This window comes from Moschus berezovskii, chromosome 11, assembly GCF_049115385.1.
Source record: "Moschus berezovskii isolate FMDL1 chromosome 11, NW_MosBer_1.0, whole genome shotgun sequence".
NCBI classification, from domain to species: domain Eukaryota; kingdom Metazoa; phylum Chordata; class Mammalia; order Artiodactyla; family Moschidae; genus Moschus; species Moschus berezovskii.
This window is the reverse complement of record NC_142470.1, coordinates 86,934,471-86,958,928: the sequence shown is the minus strand read 5'-3', so window position 1 is coordinate 86,958,928 and position 24,458 is coordinate 86,934,471. Positions and strand designations below refer to the sequence as shown.

The 24,458-nt window shown below is 32.8% G+C and overlaps 1 protein-coding gene across 3 annotated transcripts in view; it reads right to left on the bottom strand.

The window, feature by feature from the left end:
* Positions 1 to 24,458, bottom strand: part of SOS1 (SOS Ras/Rac guanine nucleotide exchange factor 1) — a 126,283-nt gene that overhangs the window by 16,873 nt on the left and 84,952 nt on the right. For all 3 annotated transcript variants that reach the window (XM_055401008.2, XM_055401009.2, XM_088841529.1), the window contains 9 exons: positions 22,180 to 22,307; positions 20,737 to 21,392; positions 11,801 to 11,882; positions 10,949 to 11,071; positions 10,334 to 10,437; positions 9,004 to 9,226; positions 7,849 to 7,968; positions 3,683 to 3,845; positions 3,069 to 3,186 (listed from right to left, as the gene is read on the bottom strand). In XM_055401008.2, coding sequence (XP_055256983.1) covers positions 3,069 to 3,186; positions 3,683 to 3,845; positions 7,849 to 7,968; positions 9,004 to 9,226; positions 10,334 to 10,437; positions 10,949 to 11,071; positions 11,801 to 11,882; positions 20,737 to 21,392; positions 22,180 to 22,307 — 1,717 coding nt within the window. The remainder of the gene's footprint in view (positions 1 to 3,068; positions 3,187 to 3,682; positions 3,846 to 7,848; positions 7,969 to 9,003; positions 9,227 to 10,333; positions 10,438 to 10,948; positions 11,072 to 11,800; positions 11,883 to 20,736; positions 21,393 to 22,179; positions 22,308 to 24,458) is intronic.

The window sequence follows — 24,458 nt, the reverse complement described above, 5'->3', positions numbered from 1 at the left end:
GTTTGGGAAGTTATGACTAATGCTATAAGGCTTAACAGAGAAATAAGATCAAAGGAAGAGCCACTATTATTATTCTAGATATGATTAAATATTTAGAAAATCCCCTGAAATGAATAATTCCTGGAATTAAGGGAAACTGACTATTAAAAAATAAATACTATTCACAATTAAAAATACCTAAGGAAAAAACTAAATATCATATATATACGTCCTTTCCAAATTAATTGATAGATCATTCCATAGCTGTATTTTGGGGAATCACCCCCTCATTCCCAAGTTCATTTGGAAAAATAAAGAGACAAAATTGGCAAAGAAAATACTGAAGAAACAAAGACAAGCCAACTTTATCATATATGACAATATTTTAAATATAAAACAGAATTTTTGGGGTTTTTTGGCCCTGCTATATTGGCTTCTGAGATCTTAGTTCTTCCACCAGGGATCGAACCCTGGGGCCCTGGCAGTGAGAGCTCCAAGTCCTAACCACTGGATTGCCAAGGAATTCCCTAAAGCAGGATTTCTTATTTTTGGTACTACTGACCTTTTAAAATGGATATTTCTTTGTTGTGGAGGGCTGTCCTGTGCACTGAAGAATGTTAGCAATATTCCCGTCCTCTACTGACTATATTGAACAATTTAAAAAAATGTCTCTAGACACTGCTAAATATTCCTTGGAGGGCAAAAACTGCCCTGGCTGAGAATCATTGATTATAAAGTGCCAGTCATTAAGACTGGGGCACAAGGATAAGAAGTTAATGGGATGGACCTCAGTTCAGTTCAGTCGTTCAGTCGTGTCCGACTCTTTGCGACCCTCATGAATCACAGCACGCCAGGCCTCCCTGTCCATCACCAACTCCCGGAGTTCACTCAAACTCATGTCCATCGAGCTGGTGATGCCATCCAGCCATCTCATTCTCTGTCGTCCCCGTCTCCTCCCGCCCCCAATCCCTCCGAGAGTCCCTTGGACTGCAAGGAGATCCAACCAGTCCATTTTAGAGGAGATCAATCCTGGGTGTTCATTGGAAGGACTGATGCTAAAGCTGAAACTCCAATACTTTGGGATGGACCTAGGGATTATCATACTAAGTGAAGTAAGTCAGACAGAGAATGACAAGTATCATATGATATCATTCATATGTGGAACCTAATTTTAAAAAAGATACAAATGAACTTATTGACAAAACAGAAACAGACATACAGATATTGAAAACAAACTTATGGGTTATCGAAGGGGAAAGGCAGGAGGGAGGGATGAATCAGGAGCTTGGGATGAACATGTACACATTACTGTATGTGACAGATAAGCAACAAGGACCTACTGAATAGCACAGGGAACTCTACTTAATATTCTGTGATAACCTACATGAGAAAAGGATCTAAAAAAGAATGGATATATGTACATGTATATAACTGAATCACTTTGCTGTATACCTGAAATTAACATGGCACTGTAAATCAACTCCAATAAAATTAAAATAATATAAAAAGAAGTTAATGGGGAATATTTTTTTTTTAAAGAAGGGGGTACAATATGTAAATGGGAATAAAGAAAACTTATTCAATAAGCCAGGGTCAACAAATAAAGAATTGGTGGAGAAATAAACTTGAGTATTTCATGATATCTAAGAGATTTCAACTTGATTAAACAGTTAAATATAATTTTATAGGTCAAGTCATAAAGCTGGGAGAAAATATAATGAATATTAAATTTCTGACATGGAAGAACTTCTTAGGAAACAATAGAAATCATAATGGGGATAATGAACAGATTATAGAATTTAAAAAATACTGTATTTCAAAGAATAAAAACTAAAAGGCAGATTGGTAAAAATATCTAGCTCAAGAAATATCCAGCTAGATATAAATTATCTAGCTATATATAAATTATCTAGCTAGATTGGCTTTACAGCTCAAGAAAATATTCTCAAATCCATAAAATAGGCATAAATATGAAGATATTCATTATAACATTATCGAGGAAAGCAAAAAAGATAAGACACAACACACGCGTCAGGTCAAAGGGTAATGGTTAAATAAACTGTCATAACAACCTTAAAGAACGTCATGTAGCCATGAGAAATGGTAATTATGAAGACTAATAAAACACTATACATTTGGGACATGGTAAGTGAAAAAGAAAACAATGTGTACATGTCACACAATTACAACTATATACAATATGTAAAGGACAAAGATTAAAAGTAAATACAAAAATGGTTATTAGAAAGCCTGAACAAAGATGTTAACTGAAAAAAATATCAGGACATAACAATGTTACATGCAGTATAACTTAAAACTATATAGAAAACATACAGATAGAGATGAGGGAAAAGCCAGAAGAAAATATACCATATACTAAAAAGATTAAACACCACATATGTAATTGAGGTCACAATTTTTGTAAGTATTTAGAGGAAGAATCACCAGAGCATACATACCAGCATAGAAAAGAAACCAGTGTGAAAGAGATACCGAAGATATAAAATATAGGAAATAAATGATGGAATAAGATAGATAAACCTATCAGAAGGGAGAAGATTTATATGGTTGGTAGGTTTCAGTCTTAACAGAAAGAAAAGGCACTACTTTTCTCTTGTGCAGAAGAGAGGGAAAGAGTAGGTAAAATTTTGATGTGCAGAACGTGTGGGCCCTAAGGCACATGATTTTTAGCCATGTGAAAAAAACTGATATAAGAAGCATGGTTATAAATATGGGTAAATATGGCTATGCCTCTTCTGCAGTGTCTGGTTTACTAAAAGTCAATAAAAAAGAACTTCTATGAATATTAAAACAGAAGTAATGATGGGGTCGCAAAGAGTTGGACACGACCGAGCGACTGAACTGCACTGAAGCATTATACAATACTGAATGGCTGCCCATTATGGAAATAAAACATAGAATATACATTTTGGGCTTGATCTTAAAGTCCTCATAGAGAAAAATTCTAAGGGGATTCAGGTGCTAAATATTTGTTAAGTATTTTCAGCTGGTATGTTAGACATGCATATACTCAGTCACTTAATGAAGAACTGTCTTAGAAACATGATAAAAATTTAAGAAATCCTCACCAAAGAAAGGCACACATGGTGGATTAATAGACCTGAGTTTTGCCAAATATTTCTTATAGTGATCTTCACTTAGTTCATGAGCTTCTTCTAAAATTTTCTTTTGGCGACTTGGTATTTGCTACAAGAAAAAAAGATATTTAGGGAATATAAGTTTAGAAAAGGAATCACAGATTTTGCCCCCAAATGCCAGGCTTACAGTAAAAATGCCCAAACACAACAGTATCAGTTTGACTCTAAGAATGATACCACTGCTTCAAAGAGACTATCTTCATAGACTCTAGTACAATCTTAAAGAAAGTGTGTGTATGTGAGAGAAATCTAGTTTATCTTGCCATTCCTCAATTATCTGAGCATTTTATTATACATTATATTACAAATCAGATGCTAAAATCTTTTTCTTGTAACTTAGGCTAGGACCTGTGAATGTATTTTAACGAGGTTGCCTAATTTAAAAAGAGCACACCAATTCAGTAAAAAATTTAAGATAATTACATCAATTTGGTTGTTATTGAAAAGATTTGTCTTTCAAAAGTTAAAGATCATAATTGTTAAAATGCTGATCCTTAGAATGGGGAATGGAAGTTCATTAAAAAGAAACACCTATGCAAACCTACCTCGAACGTGTGGTCTAGTCTGTAAACAGGGGATGAGTTCATAGCACTGACAACCTCAAGAACACCATTGAAGTTGTTGAGCTCTTGGAACACTTGTAGAATCTCAATTATTCGACTCACCACAGCTACTCTTTCTTCTAAGTTTTCAGTTTCTACAATACATCTGGGAATCAAAGACAAAAAGTGAATTAAAATATTTGTAGTTTTCCCAACAAAAGTATGATTTAAAGAATTTACCCAATAAAATGGAGTGGAGGGCAGCTATAGTGTAACAATAGAGAGTATGTATTCAGGGTGGCAGGTAAATAGTAGGTGAATAGAAGAGAAGGAAATGCTTTCAGTCAGGCATGCTGCTCTTCTTGTTTTCCAGACCAAATCAGTCAATCATTTTTCCTACTGTATTTGGTGTGTTCTCTCTCAGCACTGGAGTTTTCCTAGGTGGTTCAGCAGGTAAAGAATCTGCCTACCAACACAGGAGATGTGGGAGACCCGGGTTTGATCCCTGAATGGGGAAGATCCCCTGGAGTAGGAAATGGCAACTCACTAAAGTATTCTTGCTAGGAAAATTCCATGGACAGAGGAGTGTGGTTGGCTACAGTCCATGGGGTTGCAAAGAATCAGACAGGAGTGAGTACAAGCACAATCAGTCTATCATTTTGTTGAATGGATGCTGGTCTTCAGGATGTGGGTGTGTTCTAGGGAAATTTATTCTCAAATTTTTTAATTCTCTTATTCTTCATCTAATCGTAAGATTTTAGTGATTAATGCTCAATTACTTTGATATGTAGGAATAATTAGCTACATTTCTAAGAAGAGCTCTTGAGATAAGCACTATAATGTTAAAAAGTGACTTTTACAATTAAGCATAAAATTTTAAAAATCAGAAATAAAGAAGTCAATGAAAACAAAAGGTCTTTATACTTAAATACCAAGAATCCTTGGAAAGTATATATATCCAAGTAAAGAGAAGCTATGCTCAAAAAAAGAATTCCTCAGTGAGCATTTATTCTCTATTTCTAATATTTGAGAAAAATTTTTACCTACTATTCACTTATCAGTAAAGAAATAATATTTTAAATTTGGTTTTCAATGGCTGTTCTGTCCTGTCTGACTTTTTGCAACCCCATAGACTACAGCCCGCTGGGCTCCTCTGTCCATGGAGTTCTCCAGGCAAGAATACTGGAGTGAGTAGCTATTCCCTTCTCCAGAGGTTTTCAATAATGTAATATTAAACAAATCAATCTAAGAAAAAATAAAATACACATATGGAAAAAATAAATATAAACCATTATTAAATATTAACAAAAATGTAAAGTTGCAGTTTACACTATTCTCTGATGAGGCTGATCTAACACTGTGGAAAAAAAACACTGCAAAATTATCAAAATAAACTTGCCTTATTATCAAATTAAACATATTTATGCATTAAAACATTAGTTAGATGTCTATATATATATCATCTATTGGCTAACTAGTTATCTGGACATTTTAAAAGGTATGATACAAGTATAATATATTTACATCTTTTAAAAAACTATTTTAGTTGATATTAATAGGTATACAAAGTAAGATCACCTGTGGAGCTTTTGTAAAAACCAGGTAAGTCTGGGGTGACTTATTGAGAAGTGATTTCAATTCTAATGCACATTTATGGTCCAAAACCACTGTGGCAAGTGAACAAGAACCTCTTCCACTGAAAAGGCAGAAACTGGAACCCGTATACAATGTTAACGGTGAGAATGCAAAATGATGTAGTCACTATAGAAAACAGTATGGCGGTTCCTCAAGAACAACAACAAATATTCAAAAATAGAACTTTCCTATGATCAGCAATCCTGCTTCTAGGTATTTATCCAAAAATACTGCAGTCAATATCTCAAAGAGATATTAGCACTCCCATGTTCATTCCAACACTATTCACAGTAGCCAAATATGGAAACAACCTAAATGTCCATCTACAAATGAAAGGATAAAGAAAACAAGAAATATATGTACAATGGAATATTATTCAGTCTTAAAAAGGAAATCCAAAAATGAACACTGAGGGCACCATGCTATGTGAAACAAGCGAGTGGTAGAAGGACACCTATTGCATGATTCTATGTACATGAGGTATCTAAAGCAGTAAAAAAAAAAAAAAAAAGCATTATAGAAGCAAAGAATAAAATGATGGTTCCCAAGGGAACCAGGAAAATGGGGAGTTGCTTATCAATGTATAAATTTTCATGCTGATTAGCACTTATTTACACAAGATAAATAAGTTCTAGAGATCTGCTGTACAATATTATGCCTATAGATAACAATATTGTATTTATACATTGAAAAAATCTTACAATTAAAAAAACAAAGAGAAAGGAAAAAGAAAAAGAAATGGCTGCCTTCTCAGCAATCTATTAAAAATAGGACAGAGATGGAAATTGTCTGCAGGTCTTATGAGTTATGTTTCCTCTTTACAGACATAACTTTTAACTATTATGATGGAAAAGAGCCTTTGCAATTGTAGTATAGTTATTTGAGTTGATAAGAAATCAGGAAGCAACACTTAGAGGGCAAACTCCAAAGTTTTACTTTTTAGAGGCTAAGAAGTAATAATATAAATAAAAAGACGTCCTAACGTTCAGAGGATTTATTTCTCTTTAGGAATTGCTTTCTGGTCTTTATCCACACTATAGCTCCAGTCACTCCCTTAAGTCACTGGTCTCTTGTTCTGATAATGCCAATATAACCTGTGCAGATTTCACATCACCCTTATAAAACGTGGGTCAAGATCATAAAAAATATGGCCAATACATAAAACTCTTATTTCCAGTTCCAATTAAAAAACTGTATTGAGATTCTGGACTTCTGACGTGACAAGAAGTTATGGTTCCTTACACCTCAGGGACACTGGTGAAAATTATATAAGTTCTAGCAGTCTCTAGAAATGGCCCTAAGAGTAAACAGCAAGTAAAGAAACATCTATTCAGGAAATTTACAATTCAGTAAGAGAGGTAAGAGTCTGCTTCCTCAGAGAACCTTGCAGAGGTGGGGGGTGGGGGGACACAATTAGACAGCCAAAAACACAGGGCTCCCTATCTCCTTTGATATCTAAAATGTCAAGATTCACTGGTGGAGAAAAAACAGGGAATGGTAAACTGCCTGTAAGACAGATCTGATATGTCAGATTTAACAACAACAACAAAAAAGATTTCAAAGTGGTCATTCTGAATTTATTCACAGAACTAAAGGGAAGTATGATTTAAAAAGCAAAGGTGTGGGGGGGGCCTGATGACAGTGTGCATCAATAGGAGTGTCCTAAAAAACAGGGATTGTAGAAGAAATCAAATGGAAACTCTGGATTTGAAAAATATGATAATTAAAATAAAAAATTTAATAGAGGGATTCAATAGTCAGTTTGAACTGGCAGAAGAAATAAACAGTTAAACTTATAGAGGTATTGTTTTTCAAAAATGAAGACAAAGTAAAGATTTTCCCATATAAACAAAAACGAAGAGAATTGTTGCTAACAGACCCACCATATAAGAAGTGCTAACTTAAGTTCTTCAAGCTAAAGACAAGTAACCCCAGATAACAGTGTGAATCCACACAAAGAACACTGGTAAAGGTAATTATTTAATTATAAAAAAACGCTGTAAATGCCTACTTTTTCAGCATTCTTTTTTTAAACTATTTTAAAAAGCAGCTGGATAAAATAATATGTACGTAATGTATTCTTGGGTCTATAACACATAGAAATGTAACATATGTGAACTACATTGCCAATAAGAAAGCAAAGCTGTGAAGGGCTAAGAAAATAATACCAAGTGGCAGTAAAACAACAATCATAACAATGCACTGCTAGATCTACACTGTTCATTACATGTAATGCATGTTACAGTATCACAAAAGGGGGGTAGTGAATAGAGCTACAGAGGAGTAACATTTTTATATATCACTAGAATTCAGGTATAATCTGAAACTAATTCTGTTACAATGCATGTGGCAAACCTAAAAGGCAATCATTAAAAAACAAAACAAAACACTTAAAGTGCTGTTTTAGAAAAACATTCGCTTACTGTCCAAGAAAGGCAGAACAGAGGAACAACAAACAATGAGACGTGGAAACGGAACTGCAGTGGACTTTATAACATAACTGTTAGGAAATTAAGAAGGTCGGGAACACTTACTTCTCAAACCACAGAGTGAGATTAGTGGTATGCCGGATCATTTTCAGAAGATTAGGAGAATTAATTTCTTTGTCTTCTTTTGTCCACACACTTCCAACTAATTCTGATGGCTGTACAGCTCTAAAATCATCAAGACATAATTCTACGTGATACTTTTCCCTCTAGTATACTGTTTCATCAAGTAAATGAGATAAAAGGTTTATAAAAACAAGGTAAAACAAAAGCATTATAATTTTGCATTTTTTCTATTGATTTAAAAAAGTTTTGTATGCTTTGGGCATGGGTGGGATTTCTTCACTGTGTCTTTCCCAGCACTTATAAATATTATCTAACGAACGAAGGATTAGAAAGTAGTTTGGGATAATTCTTTTAAATAATGATATAATAATTGAGAGTATAGTAATTGTTGCAATTCATAAATTCCCCACCGTCACCCCCCTTAAAGGAAGGGGAAAAACTCTCTTAGGAAGAGTCTTGGGAAAGAAAAACAAAAGGTTCTAACACTGATTTTGGGGACAGTGATGATCTTTGGTGGGAAAGCTATATATTTAGTTTCTTTTTCCATTTAGTTATTAAAAAAATAAACAGCTTGAAATCTAAAAAGTCTAAATTTAAAACTAGAAACAGGCATGGTTTCTGAGATTAGTAGCTATATCAATGTATAAAAACTAAAAAAGGTTAAATGGCCATGACTTAAGTTCATAATGACAATGGTGCTATCTAACTCACTGAGCCCTTAAACTCTGTGTGGGGCAATGTGCTAAATGCTATAAATATATGGACTATTTTAAACCTTGCACAAGGGCTCTAGGAGTAGGTACCATCATTAACTCCATTTACTCTTGAGGAAACTAAGTAGCAGAGGAATAAGTCACACAAGAAGATTAAAGTTGCCTGAGGATACGAAGTTAGCAAGTGACTTTAGTAGATTCACTAACTAGGGGTGACTGCATAAAGAGAGAAGCTATAAACCCAGATAGAGCAAAGGGGATCAAGGAGTAAAAGAGCCGTCTCTATACCGAAGGCCTTATTACAGGACACTTGGTGTACTACCTCATTATATCTTATAATAATCCTACAAGCCAGAAATCAGATTTCATTTAGAAAGTTAACTCATTTGAAATGATTTTTCAGCTTGAACATCAAATTACATACCGATATAGATCTGATTCCAGTAAAGTGAGTTGTCGAGCAATTTCTATTGGGTGTAAGGTGAGCAAGTCAAAAGTCTCGATGTGCCCAGGTCTGCTTATATGCCACTCAACTGTAGGAGGTGAACTCTGAAATGTAATATTATGACCTGGTCCATTGTCTCTTGCAATTTTTTTCCTTTGGATTATTTTAGTGATGGATTCAACCCACTTTTTCATTGCTTTACCTGAAATAACATTGTATGAAAAGTAACATTTAAATCTTTTACTCAATATTTTATTTAAAAAAAATAGTTTAAAATCATATAAATGATACCTGAATTTATCTTTGTTATAAAAAGTTCAAACAACCAAAATTTTAAAATGAAATTCCCCTTTACCGTTTCCCTGTTTCCTATCCCAGTCTCATTTTTCTTCATGTGGCTAACCATTTGTTAATAGTTTGGTATGTATTCTTCCACATCCTTTTTAAATAAAATGAGAAAGTAATTTATTTGCAGAAAATTTTCAGTTCTATTGTTCTAAACTTTAGTTCAAAATATTATTTTATAATCCTCTCCAAAAAAAGATATCTTACACAAATAAGATTTATAATGATAGATCATACATTTGCTGTTAATCTAACAAACTGCATTTTATAAGCCAAATGGTGCCACAGGACTGATTCCTTCCTTTTGTGTTTTTCATGTGGCTTTATTTTGCACTAGGCATGAAAGTACTATTATTTAATCCTTTATTTTTCGATTCTCATTTAAAGTGTACAGTGGAAATAGAAACAAGTTTGTTGAGGACATCTTTAGAACTAAAAGGGGAACTGGAGATCATCAATCCTAGCTTGTTGTATTACAGAAGTCTAAAGAATCAAAATAATTTCACCTAGTCATTTATCTAACAAGTGGCAGTATTCAGAAGAGAACTCTTCTTTCTCAGGTCTCAGTTCAATATACTCTGCTGACTCTCTGATACGTTATGCACTATTCACCTAACTGCTTCCCAGTCAACCTCCATTGTGGTGTTACTACAACAGTTTCTAACGGTCCTCTGGTACACATATTTTCAGATGTGTAAAAACAGCATAAATTGAGACTCTTTCTATCCAATTCCAAAATAATCAGTAAGTTGATTTACTAAATGAAAATTCACTACATCAACAGGATCATTATTAAACAATTTGTAGGTCAAAAATATTTGATGAAAACATTTTAACTTTTCCAGTTGGTTATGCTGGCATTATTATAAATACCTCTAAACTACAGTGAGTAGTGATGTTAGTTGATAGTCACCATACTTTTATTGCATATAAAACTAAGGCACTTAAAAAAAAAGAAACATACCTCTTACGGTTCCAATAAACTCCTCCATTCGCTGCAGAAGATCTGCATCTCTTTCAAAATCATAGAAGTGGTGCTCTACCCAGTGCCGACATACATTTAATACTCTATGGTATTAACACAGAAGAAGAACTGAATTATACGGGAACTCAAACATAAACATTTATCACAATGAGAGGTATAAATGAAAATACAGTAACTCAACAAATTAAATACAGATGACCCTTGAATAACAGGGTTTGAACTGCATGGCTCCATTTATAATTTTTTTCCCCCCACTAAATCTATACCACAGTACTACACCCTAGGCAGGTGGTTCAATCTGTGGATGTAGAACCAAGGATTCAGAGGGCTGACTGTAAAACTGGATTTTCTACTCTACTGAGGGTCAGTGTCCCTAACCCACAGGGTGTTCCAGGGTCAACTTTAATCTTGTAAGTGGCTTACCACCTTCAAAATTGTATTTTAATGAACACTATACAGTAATTTCTGATAATTTCTCTTTCCTTCACTCATTTTACATGTTACTTCCTCCTTGCTTGGGAAAGATCTTATTTACTTTAACTCTGAAACAAAAGTTCAACAAAGACTTATTTACTTATTTATTTTAATGCTTACCGCAGCTGCACAGGCTGTATATATTCTTTTCTAAATCTTTTTAGTTCTGCACTCAAGGGTTGATCTCCATTCTCTATAGCAATGCGATCAGCTTCTGTTGGTTCAGGCTCTGGAATTTCAAACCTAACATAAAACAGAACAAACTAATGAAAAGATCAATTATATCAAATTATGCCAACAGAAAACTACAAATCTTTTCACTAGTCAGCACAATTAAGAAAGCACTGTAAAAATTACTAAGGATATACACAACAGTGAAAACAAGTGAAATAACTATAATGTAAAGACCAATTTTTAAAAAAGAAATGAATACTTGCCAAGATAAATAAAACTAATTAGAAATGTAATAAGGAATAAAGAATATATGCAATGTCTAAAAATAGGCATGATTATAAAGTTAAGGGAAAGACATTAATTTTGGGCTTGTGTAATCACTCTAAGCCAACATAAACGTTTTTAATGGTAAGTTTTGAAAAGTTGAGTGCTCTTTGGTTCACTCCATTCTCCTCAACATGTGAAATATTTAAAAAATTCTATTTAGAACATTTAAATCATTAAAATTAAAAATTCAATTTCCAAAGCCTAAATTCTACATTTTTATAGTTCTTTAAACTGGTTAATTCTATAAATCTGAAATTTCACATACTGAGTTTCCATGTAAAAAAATGCCTATTTTTATATTTAAATAATCAAAGCTAACATAGTAATATAAAACAAATGGTCTTCCAAGATATTTTCTTCTTAAAGTATTCTTGAACTAAAATGTAAAGCTCATTCAAATTATTTCCATATCTTAGCTCAATCTCATTAAAAAAAAAGAAGAAAGAACTTAAACATTTTAAAATGACAGACCTTTCTATTATAAGACTCAGTAGTTCTTGAGGTTTACAAAAGGATCTATATGTTGTAAGAAATGTCCGAACAAAATTGGGATCTATGAAGAAAAAGGAAAAATATCTTATTAAAATCTTTTATGAAGAATGATTAAAATTATTATTTACATTTCCAAAAGAGATTAAGTAGTCAACTTTTAAAGTCCCAAAGTGTTTTGATCACACAGGGTGCTTTGGACTTTATAAACAATTGCTAGCTTTAGTTTCTTCCTAAATTAGTGGCAAAATCATTGACACTAAAATTTTACATCAACTTGTTTCTTGACCTCTGCACACTCTGACTAGCTGATATTAAACTCATTACTGACCACAGGAATGCAAAGGGAAGAAAGGCAGAGCAAAGAAGCAAGATTCTACATGCTACCTGGATCTCAGAGCATCATCAGGTGGTTTCTCTCTCTCAAAAACACAAAGGCCACAGCAATAACCCATTACTTTTTCCTGCCATCTAGACTAATTTATCTAGGATTAGTTATCTAGATTTCTTTAAATCATGTCAACAGAGCATTCAACTGGAGATTAGATCTTATAATGTCACTGATTAAGTTAAATACAGTTTCTAAATTGTTTTATTTGCTAGAGGTCTTAATTAAAACCACTAAAAGATGCTTACAAATAAAACTATTAAATATATGAGAATATGTTGATTTGGCTCTATTTACAACTTTTAATTACTTGCACTGCAAATAGACACAATGAGGGGGCTTTCCTGGTGGCTAAAGGTTGGATAAGACTGAGTGAGCATACACACAAACATAATTAAGAGTTTCACCATAAGAGCATGAGTCTTCAACTGCTTCCACAAAAAGGACCTACTTTTCATTCATCATAAAGTAGGAAGCTGACTGTGATTACCTCTCCAGACCTGCCTATTCCAGTCTCTGACAGTATTCTCCCAACCTGTGGAGAAAGGCTGCTGTCACCAGCACAAGAGACCTGGTGGCTGGGGGACAGCTTCCCATAATGGGGGAAAAAACAACTCACCAGTCATTGTAATTCAAATTTCATCAAGGTCCACATTTAGGTGTTAAGAGTCTTTAAAAAGGAGGAGGGGAGAATTCATTAACTTGCTTTTTTTATTGGGAGTATCCTTTTCCTATAATGGTAAGCTCTAATTTAATGATAAATTTATTGAGAGTAGCAACTAAATTTATTTTTGTTAGGCTATATACTATGGGTTCTTTATGAGAAATACTATGTCTTTTATTAGCATAGAATGTAGCAAGAATCAGAATTTATTTGCGTGGAAAACCTCTATTTAGTCTGATTTTTGTCTGATTTAAGAATCAGACAAATTTAGCCTGAAAGTAAAATAACTATATTAATTTTCCACCTGCCAAAATAAAATTAATGGATTTATCATAAAAATCTATTTCCAATATACTGGTATATGTGGTCATCAAGCCTAAATTTAGCCTGAAAGTAAAATAACTATACTAATTTTCCACCTGCCAAAATAAAATTCATGGATTTATCATAAAAATCTATTTCCAATATACTGGTATTTGTGGTCATCAAGATAATGAACTGATTTAAATATCAGACAACCCTGAATTTAAGATTATAATACTTTAAGTTAAAGAAAAATTTACATAATAAAATATATTCATTTTAAATCCCTTCTTCTCTTTTAGCTTCATATCTTCTGAGGCTAGAGTGGGTTACTGATAAAAGTAATTTAAACAGATACAATCCTTTAGTAATTTCCTCTCTGTTGGTATTTTATTGTTTGTCTTCAGTTACAGAGTTCCTCAATCGTTAAAGACTAATGTCTCAACCAGAAGAAAAGATTTTAAAACAGAAGGCTGTACAAGATTTTAAAACAGAGATTTATATCGGTTTCATCACAATCCTCCCTTCCAAGAATCTTCTTCCTGTTCTGCAAATCTATATGTAAGGTGAGGCTACTCAAAACATCATGTATTTAGGAAGCAAAAGTAGTGGCCACTGTAGAGATACTGAGCCAGACCTTAGTACAGAGTGCTCCAAATATCCCGGAGCTGTCAAAATTAAGGGTGACCTCTCCCTTTTTTAAAACTAAAGTTTAGTCTAAAAGTCTAAAATCAATATCCAGGTCCATTTCTTCTCAAATTCCACCTAAGTCAGGCTAAAAATTTGTGGGATATCAAAGCTCCTTCTAAGTTGAAAAACAAAAAAGGCAAGCTCTAAGTAAATTAAAGTATGTTTTAAGAAAGTTGGCTATTTTTAAAGGTAAACTATTTTTAAACAGCCTTTTCAGCTTATACCAAAGCTTCTGGCCATTTCAGTACTTTACTAACTAATAAAAATGCTGGGAAATTCACGGTGTGTCCCACTGCCACATCAGTCAAAAGGGATCACATCAATTCCTGATGTCTGTTATGTAATGAATTCAAAGAGCATTCACATCATTCCATATCATTTCTGTGAAGTGAGCAGGGTTGCTGCTGTTTGTCCCTTTCTACATAGGAGAGAAGTAACTGAGAGTTATCTAAAGTCAAACAGTGGAGTGACAGAAATGGAATTGGAATCTGGATGGTGTGTTTTCTGATTTATTGCTTTTTTCTACCATATCACATAACCTCATTGGGTTAAAGGATTTTGTTAAGGTTTCCAAAGCTGTGAGATCTAACTATAAAGAATGAATCCGCGAGTTATATAGTCACTATATAAATTTACATAAATTATTAATTCACAATAAAGCTGTAAACTGCTAATCTTGGTTAAAGGCACTGAAGTCATTGAAAATTAGCAGTCTAATTGTGATTCTGTAATTCTTGTTAAGCCTTCTTCCAGATTTTAGGAAGGAGCAGCTGTACCTTCCTGTACACTGTACTCAGAAGAGGAGTTTTTCGAGCTGGCGGTGAAATAAACACTCCCACAAGCATCACTGTTGTATTAACTTCTGAAGTGACTCAAGTTTAAGTTGTTTTTAGCCTGATTAGAAATTAGAGCAGACTTGCCAAAAGAAAAAACCAGCAGAAGCTAAAAATAAACCAAGAAAATCTGGCAAAAGTTTTAAGTACTTTCAAAAGACATCTTAAAGGCTGCATATATTCCCAGGCTTGAATTAATTCCAGCTCTATTTTTAGTCGAAAGCCATAGAAAACTGCTAATGAATGAAAAACTTACATTAAGGAAGGACATAACATCTATACTTGAAATTTTAACACAAAATATCACATTCCAGATGCTATTTTTATTTCTATTGATTTCCCTGTTTCAGTGATAGTAACACATAAGGCTACACTAACCACTGGAGACCTTTATCTTACTGATGATAAGAAAGCCCAAGATAATTAGATACTTAAAAAACAACCATCAATAAGGACAGGTTATGCAATTTTGTAGAAAAACAAAGTACCTGCTTCACATTTATCAGACAATGATAGAAGCTAAGTTTCACACTGCCTCTGATGGTTGCAGAGCAACAGTTATCTCCCTATATTACAAAGTGATGTTTCAGAGACAGATGGAAGGCAAATGTGTTAAAAATACAAGTCATGCTATGCTGATTCGGTTTTAACACGTAAGCATAAATATTTGTGGAGAAAATGAAAATCAACTATTTTGATATTCTCCTCTTTTTGTTTCTTGCTAGTGGATGTAATTCCACAAACATAAATCCTAGTGGATTTCAATATGAGCAATGGTAGAAATGTCCTCTGTGGTTTTTCTTTATTTTAGGTAACACTCTTTTCTACTTGACTCTCAAAGCCCTGTACTAAGATTTCTATCCTGCTTTGCTTCCCTTCCCTCTGTCTACCCAACCTCTCTGTATGTACAAATTATCTTCCATGTTTACCATCGTGTCCCTTGTCTAGGTCCAGGTTATTTCAAATAAGATATTTCCTATTTTCTGCTGATCTTTAGCTACCTGTCTCCCTCACTCTAAAGCTATTCTTTCATAATATTTTATTGTACATTTCTTGAAAATCTTAGGAAATCAGAATATAATTACTATAATGTTCAGAATACAGCATATTACATTTGAGATGAAAAACTTAATCCTTTTTTCCAACACATTTTTATTGGCAACGTCAATACATTTATGAAATATTTGTTACATAGAGTTATTTATGTAAACACCCCTCCCCCAACCACCATAGTGAAACACTGTTAATCAGGATGTCTGTTCATGTGATAATTTTCCCTTTAATATAGCCATTTAAAATGCCACAAGAAACAATAAGCTCCTCAACAAGGATTTATAAACAATCACTCTTGAATTCCTTAAAAAAGGAAACAGACGCTATGCTGACGCACAAACACTTGAAAAAAAAATCAGAGTTTAAAAATAGTACAGCACTGCCCTATAGATCAAAAATTGTTCAAAAGTTTTTTTTTAAGAGTTAATAAAACACCCAAACGGAGCTTATATAGTACACAAACTTCAAAGAAATCTAATGCAGTTTTTTTTTGCAAATTTTCTACATGAGGGCCTAAAATAGCAGTAAATATTTTAAAGAGAAATATGAACTGGCTTAAGTTTTTTTAACACCATTTTCTTTAAATCCGAAGTTCACCATGCATGGGAAACACCTTTTTCCCACACTTTAAAATGAAAAGTTCTTGTTTTTATATAATGTCAGATCTAATAGAGACCCCCTACCTCAAAGCCATCTCATTTCTCTAAAAAAAGACTATCAAAACCAGACACATCATCTCCAAACATTTCTTTACACATGTTGTTTCAAAGTCTCAATAAGGAATTTATACTAAATTATTTCCTGTAACTCTGGAATAGAACTGAAATTCCCACTTTCATCTCCTCCTTTTTATGCATATTGCTTTGTGTTTTCTCACTGTAAATAAAGTTCTCTTCATATCCCTGCCAGAATATGAATGATATATCTAACAAGACAATTTCCCCACATACCATTTCGGATGAATTCTGAAGTTCTGATGTAGTTAGCAAATTACTGTTATGCCCAGAAACTGGATCTGCACCACCATATATTAAATTTTACATAAGACTCTAGTGTAATCTTTTGAGCAACAATTAAGCACTTTCCAATTCACCTAAATTTACACAGCAAGTAACACCAATAGTTTTGGATTTTGTTAAAAACTAAAATTATAATGACCAACATCTAACTATAAACTAAAATCTATGCATTAAAATAGAAGTTATCCATATTTAGAATTTATTACCTATTTCACTAAGAAAAAACAGTACTCTGACTATATCTTCAAAGTAGACCCGTGTCTGCCCAGAAGTGAAGAGCCATTTATATTCCTGGCAATTCAAACCAAGCAAGTAATTCTATTTTTACTGTTCAATATACATAATAAAAATTATAATCTAAAAATGAAAAAGAATTTACCTCGTATGAGTCAGTGTAACATGGCAGAAAATAAACTCTATATTTAAAGAGTCAAGAAACCTGATTTCTCATACTCTTTCCTGCAATTAACTGATATGATTTCTGGCAAATCACATAACCTTCAAGGCCTTGGGTTTGGGTCTATAAAGTGAACGACTCATCATTTGAGATCTAAACTCTGTTTTATAAATTACTGTAAAACACTTGAGTGATCAAGTTGACTGAAGCCACCATTAAGTCTGAATTAAGGAAGGTTAAACAAGTTTTCTGTTTTTTGATGACAATGTCTGACCAAGCTATAATCTAAAAAATGTCTTGTAAGTAGTGCTTATCAGTTACTGGATTTTTCTCATGTATTACAGCCAATGTCTTTTATTACAATTCTATACAACATAATAAAAATATGCAATCTAACTTTTAGCTTTTGTTTCAGTGTAAGCCACAACTTACACTGTATGTTCTGATAAAAAATACCTATCAAACTACCGAACCACAATTAAATAGAGCAGGCCAACAGTTCTTACAACAAATACTTAATCCATTATCACTGTGTGAGGACTCAGAGTCCAATTAAGTTGGAAAAGGCCTCAAAAAATAGTTGCTTGCATGTTTTACAAGTTCATACATGGTCTATTAAAAACACATTCTATGTTGCCAGTAATACATTTATCATAGACCTTACAGAAGTCAAATAAGCTGGTAACTAATACTTATTGGTATATATGGTAAACCACAGTTCATGAAAGCTGCTTGTGGATTTTAGTTACACTAGTAATATATGTATGACATAAGTTAAAATACTCTATTAAACTTCAAAATAAAATAGAAAAGAAAAATGTCAAAGAAAAACTTAGCTATAATACTCTAAATCCAACACTGGCTTTTTATTCCTCAAGAAATTAATGAAAATAATTTTTAAAAAACTTTAACAATTTAAAAAAGTAAAAAGATCTTGTCAATTTAAATTTGGATACACTTAACTTTGCAAATTCTATAAATCTAGAAAGCTGAGTGCATATTAATTAGAAGTAAAACTAAGTTATTCTATTCAAAGCTAAAGATTAATATAAATGAGGGTGACTATCAAAAGTAATAAAACAACCATAGCAAATGTACTAGGTCTATAATTTGGTGAGCACTGTGTACATTAAGGAGAAGATTGCCAAAACTAAAGAAAAACTATCAGCTATGCTTTGTTTTAAAGTATCCTCATTCAAAAAATAAAAGAATAGATCTCTAGAAAAGAAATATTTAATTGTAGCACTAAAATTACTTATTAATAATCATAAGTTAGTTCTGTGAAATAAGGTAAGCAGTAAAGAATATTTTTATCACTAACCACTTTAAGGAAAACAATTATATTAAAAAATTTGAAATTTAAAAATATTTTCTAAATCAAATACCACTTGACTTGATAGGAAACACTAGTAAATCTTTAGCACCTGCCACCTGTACTGCACTACAGAAGGAAAAAAAGTAGAGCTTCTGTCTCACAAACACAGATAAAAATCTAAGGATTAATTATACTCTCAACAGTCTGAGAACCCAAAACAAAGGTATTTAAAATAAAATGAATACTTTAGAATGTTTAGGCTAAAAATTTCTGTGAATCTTCTAAGATACAAAAATCAGAATAATGTGGCAAGAAGAACAATTTGAACTTTCATATCCTTAAAAATCCCTTAAGAAGGACCAAAGAAATAACTGTTTTGCAACCATACATTTCTGGTAATTGAATAAGACAGTTTTTAAGCTGTATTCTAGATCTTAAAGAAGTTGATGATGATCAGCTAAATAGATAAAAAGATGACAGGATAAAGTATTTATTTTTCATGCAAAATCCTGGGCAGCTTATTTAAATTTTCTATACTTGGATTTATTTTTTATTTTTGTGTCAGTAAAATGAATATACTGACTACATAAGTTTCTAAGTGAAAAATCAATAGTAAAATTGATAAAATCAGTTTTAACTAAAAAGAGTAAAAATCCCAGAGTCTTTTTTTGTTATAGTCAACATGTTTCAGTTACTGCCTGCTACTACCAAATGGCATATGCTTAAAGAGCCTAAACTGCTTTTAAAATTACCTATGGGGGGAAAAATACACTATTATTTTACAACGGAAAAGATTAGCAAAAGAACTACCAAACAGAGGCCAAATAAAAACTAAAAACTAAACACGGGCTTATTTATCCCAGACATGTGGAGATAATGAAAGAGATCATATTTATAACATGCTTTGAGATCACAGAAACAAAATTATAATTTTACTTTTTTTGCAAGGTGGCCCTGATAGTTTCCAGGCCATATGAATAGTTCTGACCAGGGATTTAATAAATTAAACAGATTAACAGTGTTGAATACCATTAATCTTTATTACAGTGGATTACAGTTAACGGATATTCTTAAAAGTTTAATTGAACTGGTGCCAGAATAGTTTCCAGAGTGAACTGAGAGCCCATTTGAAGAACTTTAAAAGCTGGAGAAATTTCCCCAGAAACACGCATATCCTAGAGATAGAAATATATTTAAGCAAAAAGTCTGGAGATGGAGGTTAACTTATAAATTCAACTATTTTAAGACCAGCACTTCTAAGAGTTATGTTTTATATATCTTTGTAATAAAAGCATTCTTTGAAAATAAGTTTATAAAGAGCTTTCACCTCTAGTATTTCATTTATTCTTTCCAACAATATTCTAAGATAGCTGTTGTGATGTTGATTTTTGAGATGAAAACTATACTATTTATGAAACCTTAAGGAACTGTGATAGAGTGAGGGTGTGAATTTAAATTTAGTGCTCTTCCACAGTATTTTATAGTCCTCAAAATTCCTACTATGTAGGGCAGCTGAAGAAAACGGGAGTATCATTTGTTACTTTATTAACAAGAAATAAAATTAAAGAATCGACCATTACATTTGTTCCTTACCTCCCAAACGTTATATTTGATTCAGCCCACTTAGAGACAAACATGTCTCAACACTCTAGGAAACCTCCAAACCCCATGTTTATCTCTAAAAATTGCCGTAATAAAGTAAATTGTTTTCTAAATAATATCAGTTGTAAAAAATCCTGAACATTTTAAAAGACCCCAGGATTGCTAAATTTAATAAATTTTAGGAATGGAAATTAAGAAAAAGCAATGCTGTATATATTTGTACTACTGGTACAGTTTTGGTAATGGATACATAACATATATTAGAATTTTTACTTATTTTATAATCCTAGTAATGAAAGAGAAAAAAAGAGGTAAAGGAGTAAAGTAATTTTTAGATCCTAATGATGACTGATTTTTCACTAGTTTCAGTCTTATTTATGCCACTGGCTAACTGGGTAAATTTAGCCCAGTAATTTTATTTATAACTCTGATTGTAAAGTTAAAAATAACATATGTAAATGTGGTAGAAAAATTATAAAATTTCGAAGAATTATAAAGTGGCAGTATTTTTAGTCAAAGGAAAATGAACTCTGATAATGCGGAGGTCTTTTGTTGTCAGTTTGCTTTCTATTTTAGGCACAATGACCTGTGCAACAAAGAAAAACCAGCCTGAAGGAGGAGAATAAAAGTGACAGGCAAGTTCATACTTCTTACCTGCATACATGTGGTATGTGAGCCTCTCTATAAGTTTAATAACGGTTCCTGCCTTGATAATTGGAATTCCAGCTTTGGGCTGCACGTTTTCTTCAAATATGATATTTTCTTCAGAGTCAGGCTCTGCAAATCTATAAACGTCAGCACTAGGGAGCCTCATCTGCTCCTCCTTTTCTTCCTGCAGCATGGTCACATCAAGCATTCTTTCCAGGGTACTCCGGTACTGTAAAGATATCAATGCTGCCATCCAATTGTTCTTCTCTTCAGCTGACTTGGCAGAAAATATAACACTATTTTCATCTTTTAAAATTATTTCAAAAGCATGCTTGTACTCACTGGTGTCATCTTTGTCATTAATTTGTACCTTTCTCATAAAAAACTTTTCTTTAAGACGATATTCTGCATTGCTAGCACCAGGTAGTCTTGGCTGCCCATGATTTGATTTACAGCAAATCATTAAGCCATCAAAGAGAAATATGTGTCTCTCATGTTTGGCTCCTACACGTGTAAGAGTTCCTTCCATTATAAACTCATTGCAACACTGTCCAATGTCTTTTCCCTCCCAACCATCAATATTCTTCTGAATCTCGTTCATTTTCTTGATTGCTAGTTGCTTCCCCTTCATTTGCTGACTATAAAACCGACATGCAGATTCACTGGGATAAAGGAAAAAAACACTGTTAGTACAAAGATGACAGGGAATCTATAATTCGTGAATATAAATGACAGTGCTAACATATAAAAGTTGCACTGTGAAGGTTTTCACTGATTCTCCAAATATATTAGTGTTACAAAGTTGCACAATTTTGGAAACTAAAGCAACATATTAGAGACATTTTTTTAGTGCTCTAAAAAGAACAACTGACTATTGACAAAAATCTACCCTATATATTTAGCTACAGAATGATTATTTCTACCATGGCTACTAAATATTTAGAATGACAAGTATTACAAAGTAGCCCAATACAGTGAAAAAAAAAAAGTAAGAGATTAAAAAATTTATATAGAAATGCTTAAGTAGACAATACCTAAAGCTAAAAACCATGCACTTACTATAATTAGGAAACTGGAAGCGTATTATCTGAATTAATGCCTCGAGTTACATAATCCCTAAAATAAAGGCCACTACTAATTTTACTTTGACAGAACAATGTTGCTGACATAAATCTACCCAATACATTTGCTCTATCTCTCCTTTAGCTTACCAGTTGACTCTCAGGAGGTCTTGTCTGGGAGTATGCAAGGAAAATGCACAAATATGAAAGGTTTTTCAAACAATAACAAATTCTCTTGGCTTTGATGTCACTTCCTCTGAAAGACCAAGCTTGTCACTAAAAGTATTTTCTTCATTGTTTACTTGAGGAGGGACCAGCGATCCCTGAATTTATACCACAGTATTAGGGTGAAAAGGAGGATTATTTTTACAAAAGTGAAAATATTCACCTCAGTCTTCGTTTTGCAAGACTTTTAGAACATATTTTTTCCATACCACTCTGAACATTAAGCAACGCTGTTATTGCTTGTTTCAAGCATTCTTTGTCTTCTTGATCCTCACTCTTTTCTTCTAACTGCTGCAAAGTTAAAAATGACAAATCTGAATTAACAGAACAGTTCTGGATAAAAAATAAAACCCATTTTTTATTGATAAAGATAACACTGACTCAACTCTTTCTGCTGCAATTAAAATTTTAGTGTGTCATAAAATATATTATTCTTTTTAAAAGTCTTTTTCTTCTATATGTATTACTATCCATATGAATATGGAACCTAGTTTTCCTAGATTTTGAGTAAAACTAGTAAAATATATGTCAGTGGAACTCAAGCACATTTTCAATTACTAGGTAAAGATACTACATGTGCCAGAAGAAAAAGTAAAGTAGAAACAGTGTTAAAAGATGTCACACCTTCTGACAGGCAGTAATGTTCATTTTTTCAGACAAATATTGCTGAAAAGAAATGAGGAATATAAATTATATTTTTGACTATCACAGGTCTTGGAACAGTAGTAGACACATAGGTGAGATTTTTAAGTTGTGTAATTTGGTCTTAGATTTCTGATTGCCACTTTACTGTTCTCAGCAATGGAATGCTTAAGAAAGATGCTTAAATATACAGAGAAGGATGCAATATAGTATAAAGGCAGCTGAAGATACAAGGCCTAAGATCAAAATTTGACTCTTACTTTCTGTGTAAACTTGGGGCAAGTTATTTGATTGAGTCCCACTTTTCCTATCTGTCAAATGAGGCTTATAAAAAGCCTGCTTTGCTTATTTTATGGAGTTGCTATTAAAAATCAAAGCACTCTGAAAAAAATCAAAGTCCTCTGTAAAATAGTAATGTACAACATTAGTGTAAGCTGCTTTCCTTTATAATTTAACTACAGAATTAACATTAGTATCATGAAGAACTTTGTCAGTATTCACATGTGAAGATTTTGAGTAAAACTAGGAATGTATATGTTAGTGGAACTCAAGCACATTTTCAAATACTAGCTAAAGATACTACATGTGCCAGACAGAAAGTCTGTACTTAACAGGGATTGAGTCATTAATAATTACTAATAATCAATATGACAAGGTGGTGGTAATTCAAGCAAGCAATTAACTGAGGTATAAGTGACAATAATTCAGTAACCTTATAAATCTGTGGCTACCAAAGAGAAGTTAAGAAATAACATATATTAACAGAGTTTTCATGCATCACTTGAGAACACTTACTCTCTATCGTAAATGAAAAAGACTTGAAAAATAAAACCATAAAAAATTAAGAGTAATTTACAAAGGCTTATTTTTCAATGAGCTTCATTATCCATTAGCATTGGGTTGGCCAAAAAGTTCATTTGGGTTTGTAAGATGTTACAGAAAAACCCAAACAAACTTTTTTGCCAACTCAACACTTTAAGAGCCTTATGTTCAAGAGGCGTTTCTTAAAGATTAATAATACATTCTTTTTTGTTTCAACTGATACAGGTTACACACACACATGTGTGTGTGTGTGTCTACTAATGACCTATGAAAAGTAAACATATTCGATGCTCCAAACCATTTTTATAAAAATAATTTACTTTAAATATCTTAATGCTCAAATATTTCAGAAGTAACAAATATAAAACATCAGGTCTTATTATTCAAATTTCTTATATCCATTATTTAAAATTCACTGAGGCATAATCCGCCCTCTCTGGAAATTTAGTCTCATTTTTGTTAAATAAAACAAAAATCAGTCACAAAATTTCCAACATAAAAAGGGCTGCAGAGAAGACAGTTTGTAAAGGATAAGAGGCTTAAAAATAGATACATTAAAAAATGCATATACTTTTTATTCATAGTTTTCCTCTTCATTATGGTCAGCTATAGCTATATTAAAGAAAGCCAATGGCTTTCAAGTTTTCATGAAGATAAGTAGATTTTTACTTAAGGGTAGGCTGAAGGCTGGATTCTGGGTAATCTTTCAAAGTCTCTTCCATCTCTGTTGGGCTTCCCTTGTGACTCAGCTGGTAAAGAATCTGCCTGCAATACGGGAGACCTGGGTTCGATCCCTGGGTTGGGAAGATCCCCTGGAGAAGAGAAAGGCTACCCACTCCAGTGTTCTGGCCTGGAGAATTCCAAGGACTATACAGTCTATGTGGTCGCAAAGAGTCGGACACAACTGAGTGACTTTCACTTTCAATCTCTATGAGTCTAAACTATTTACCTCTCCTACAGCAGAATTTTTGGAGATAA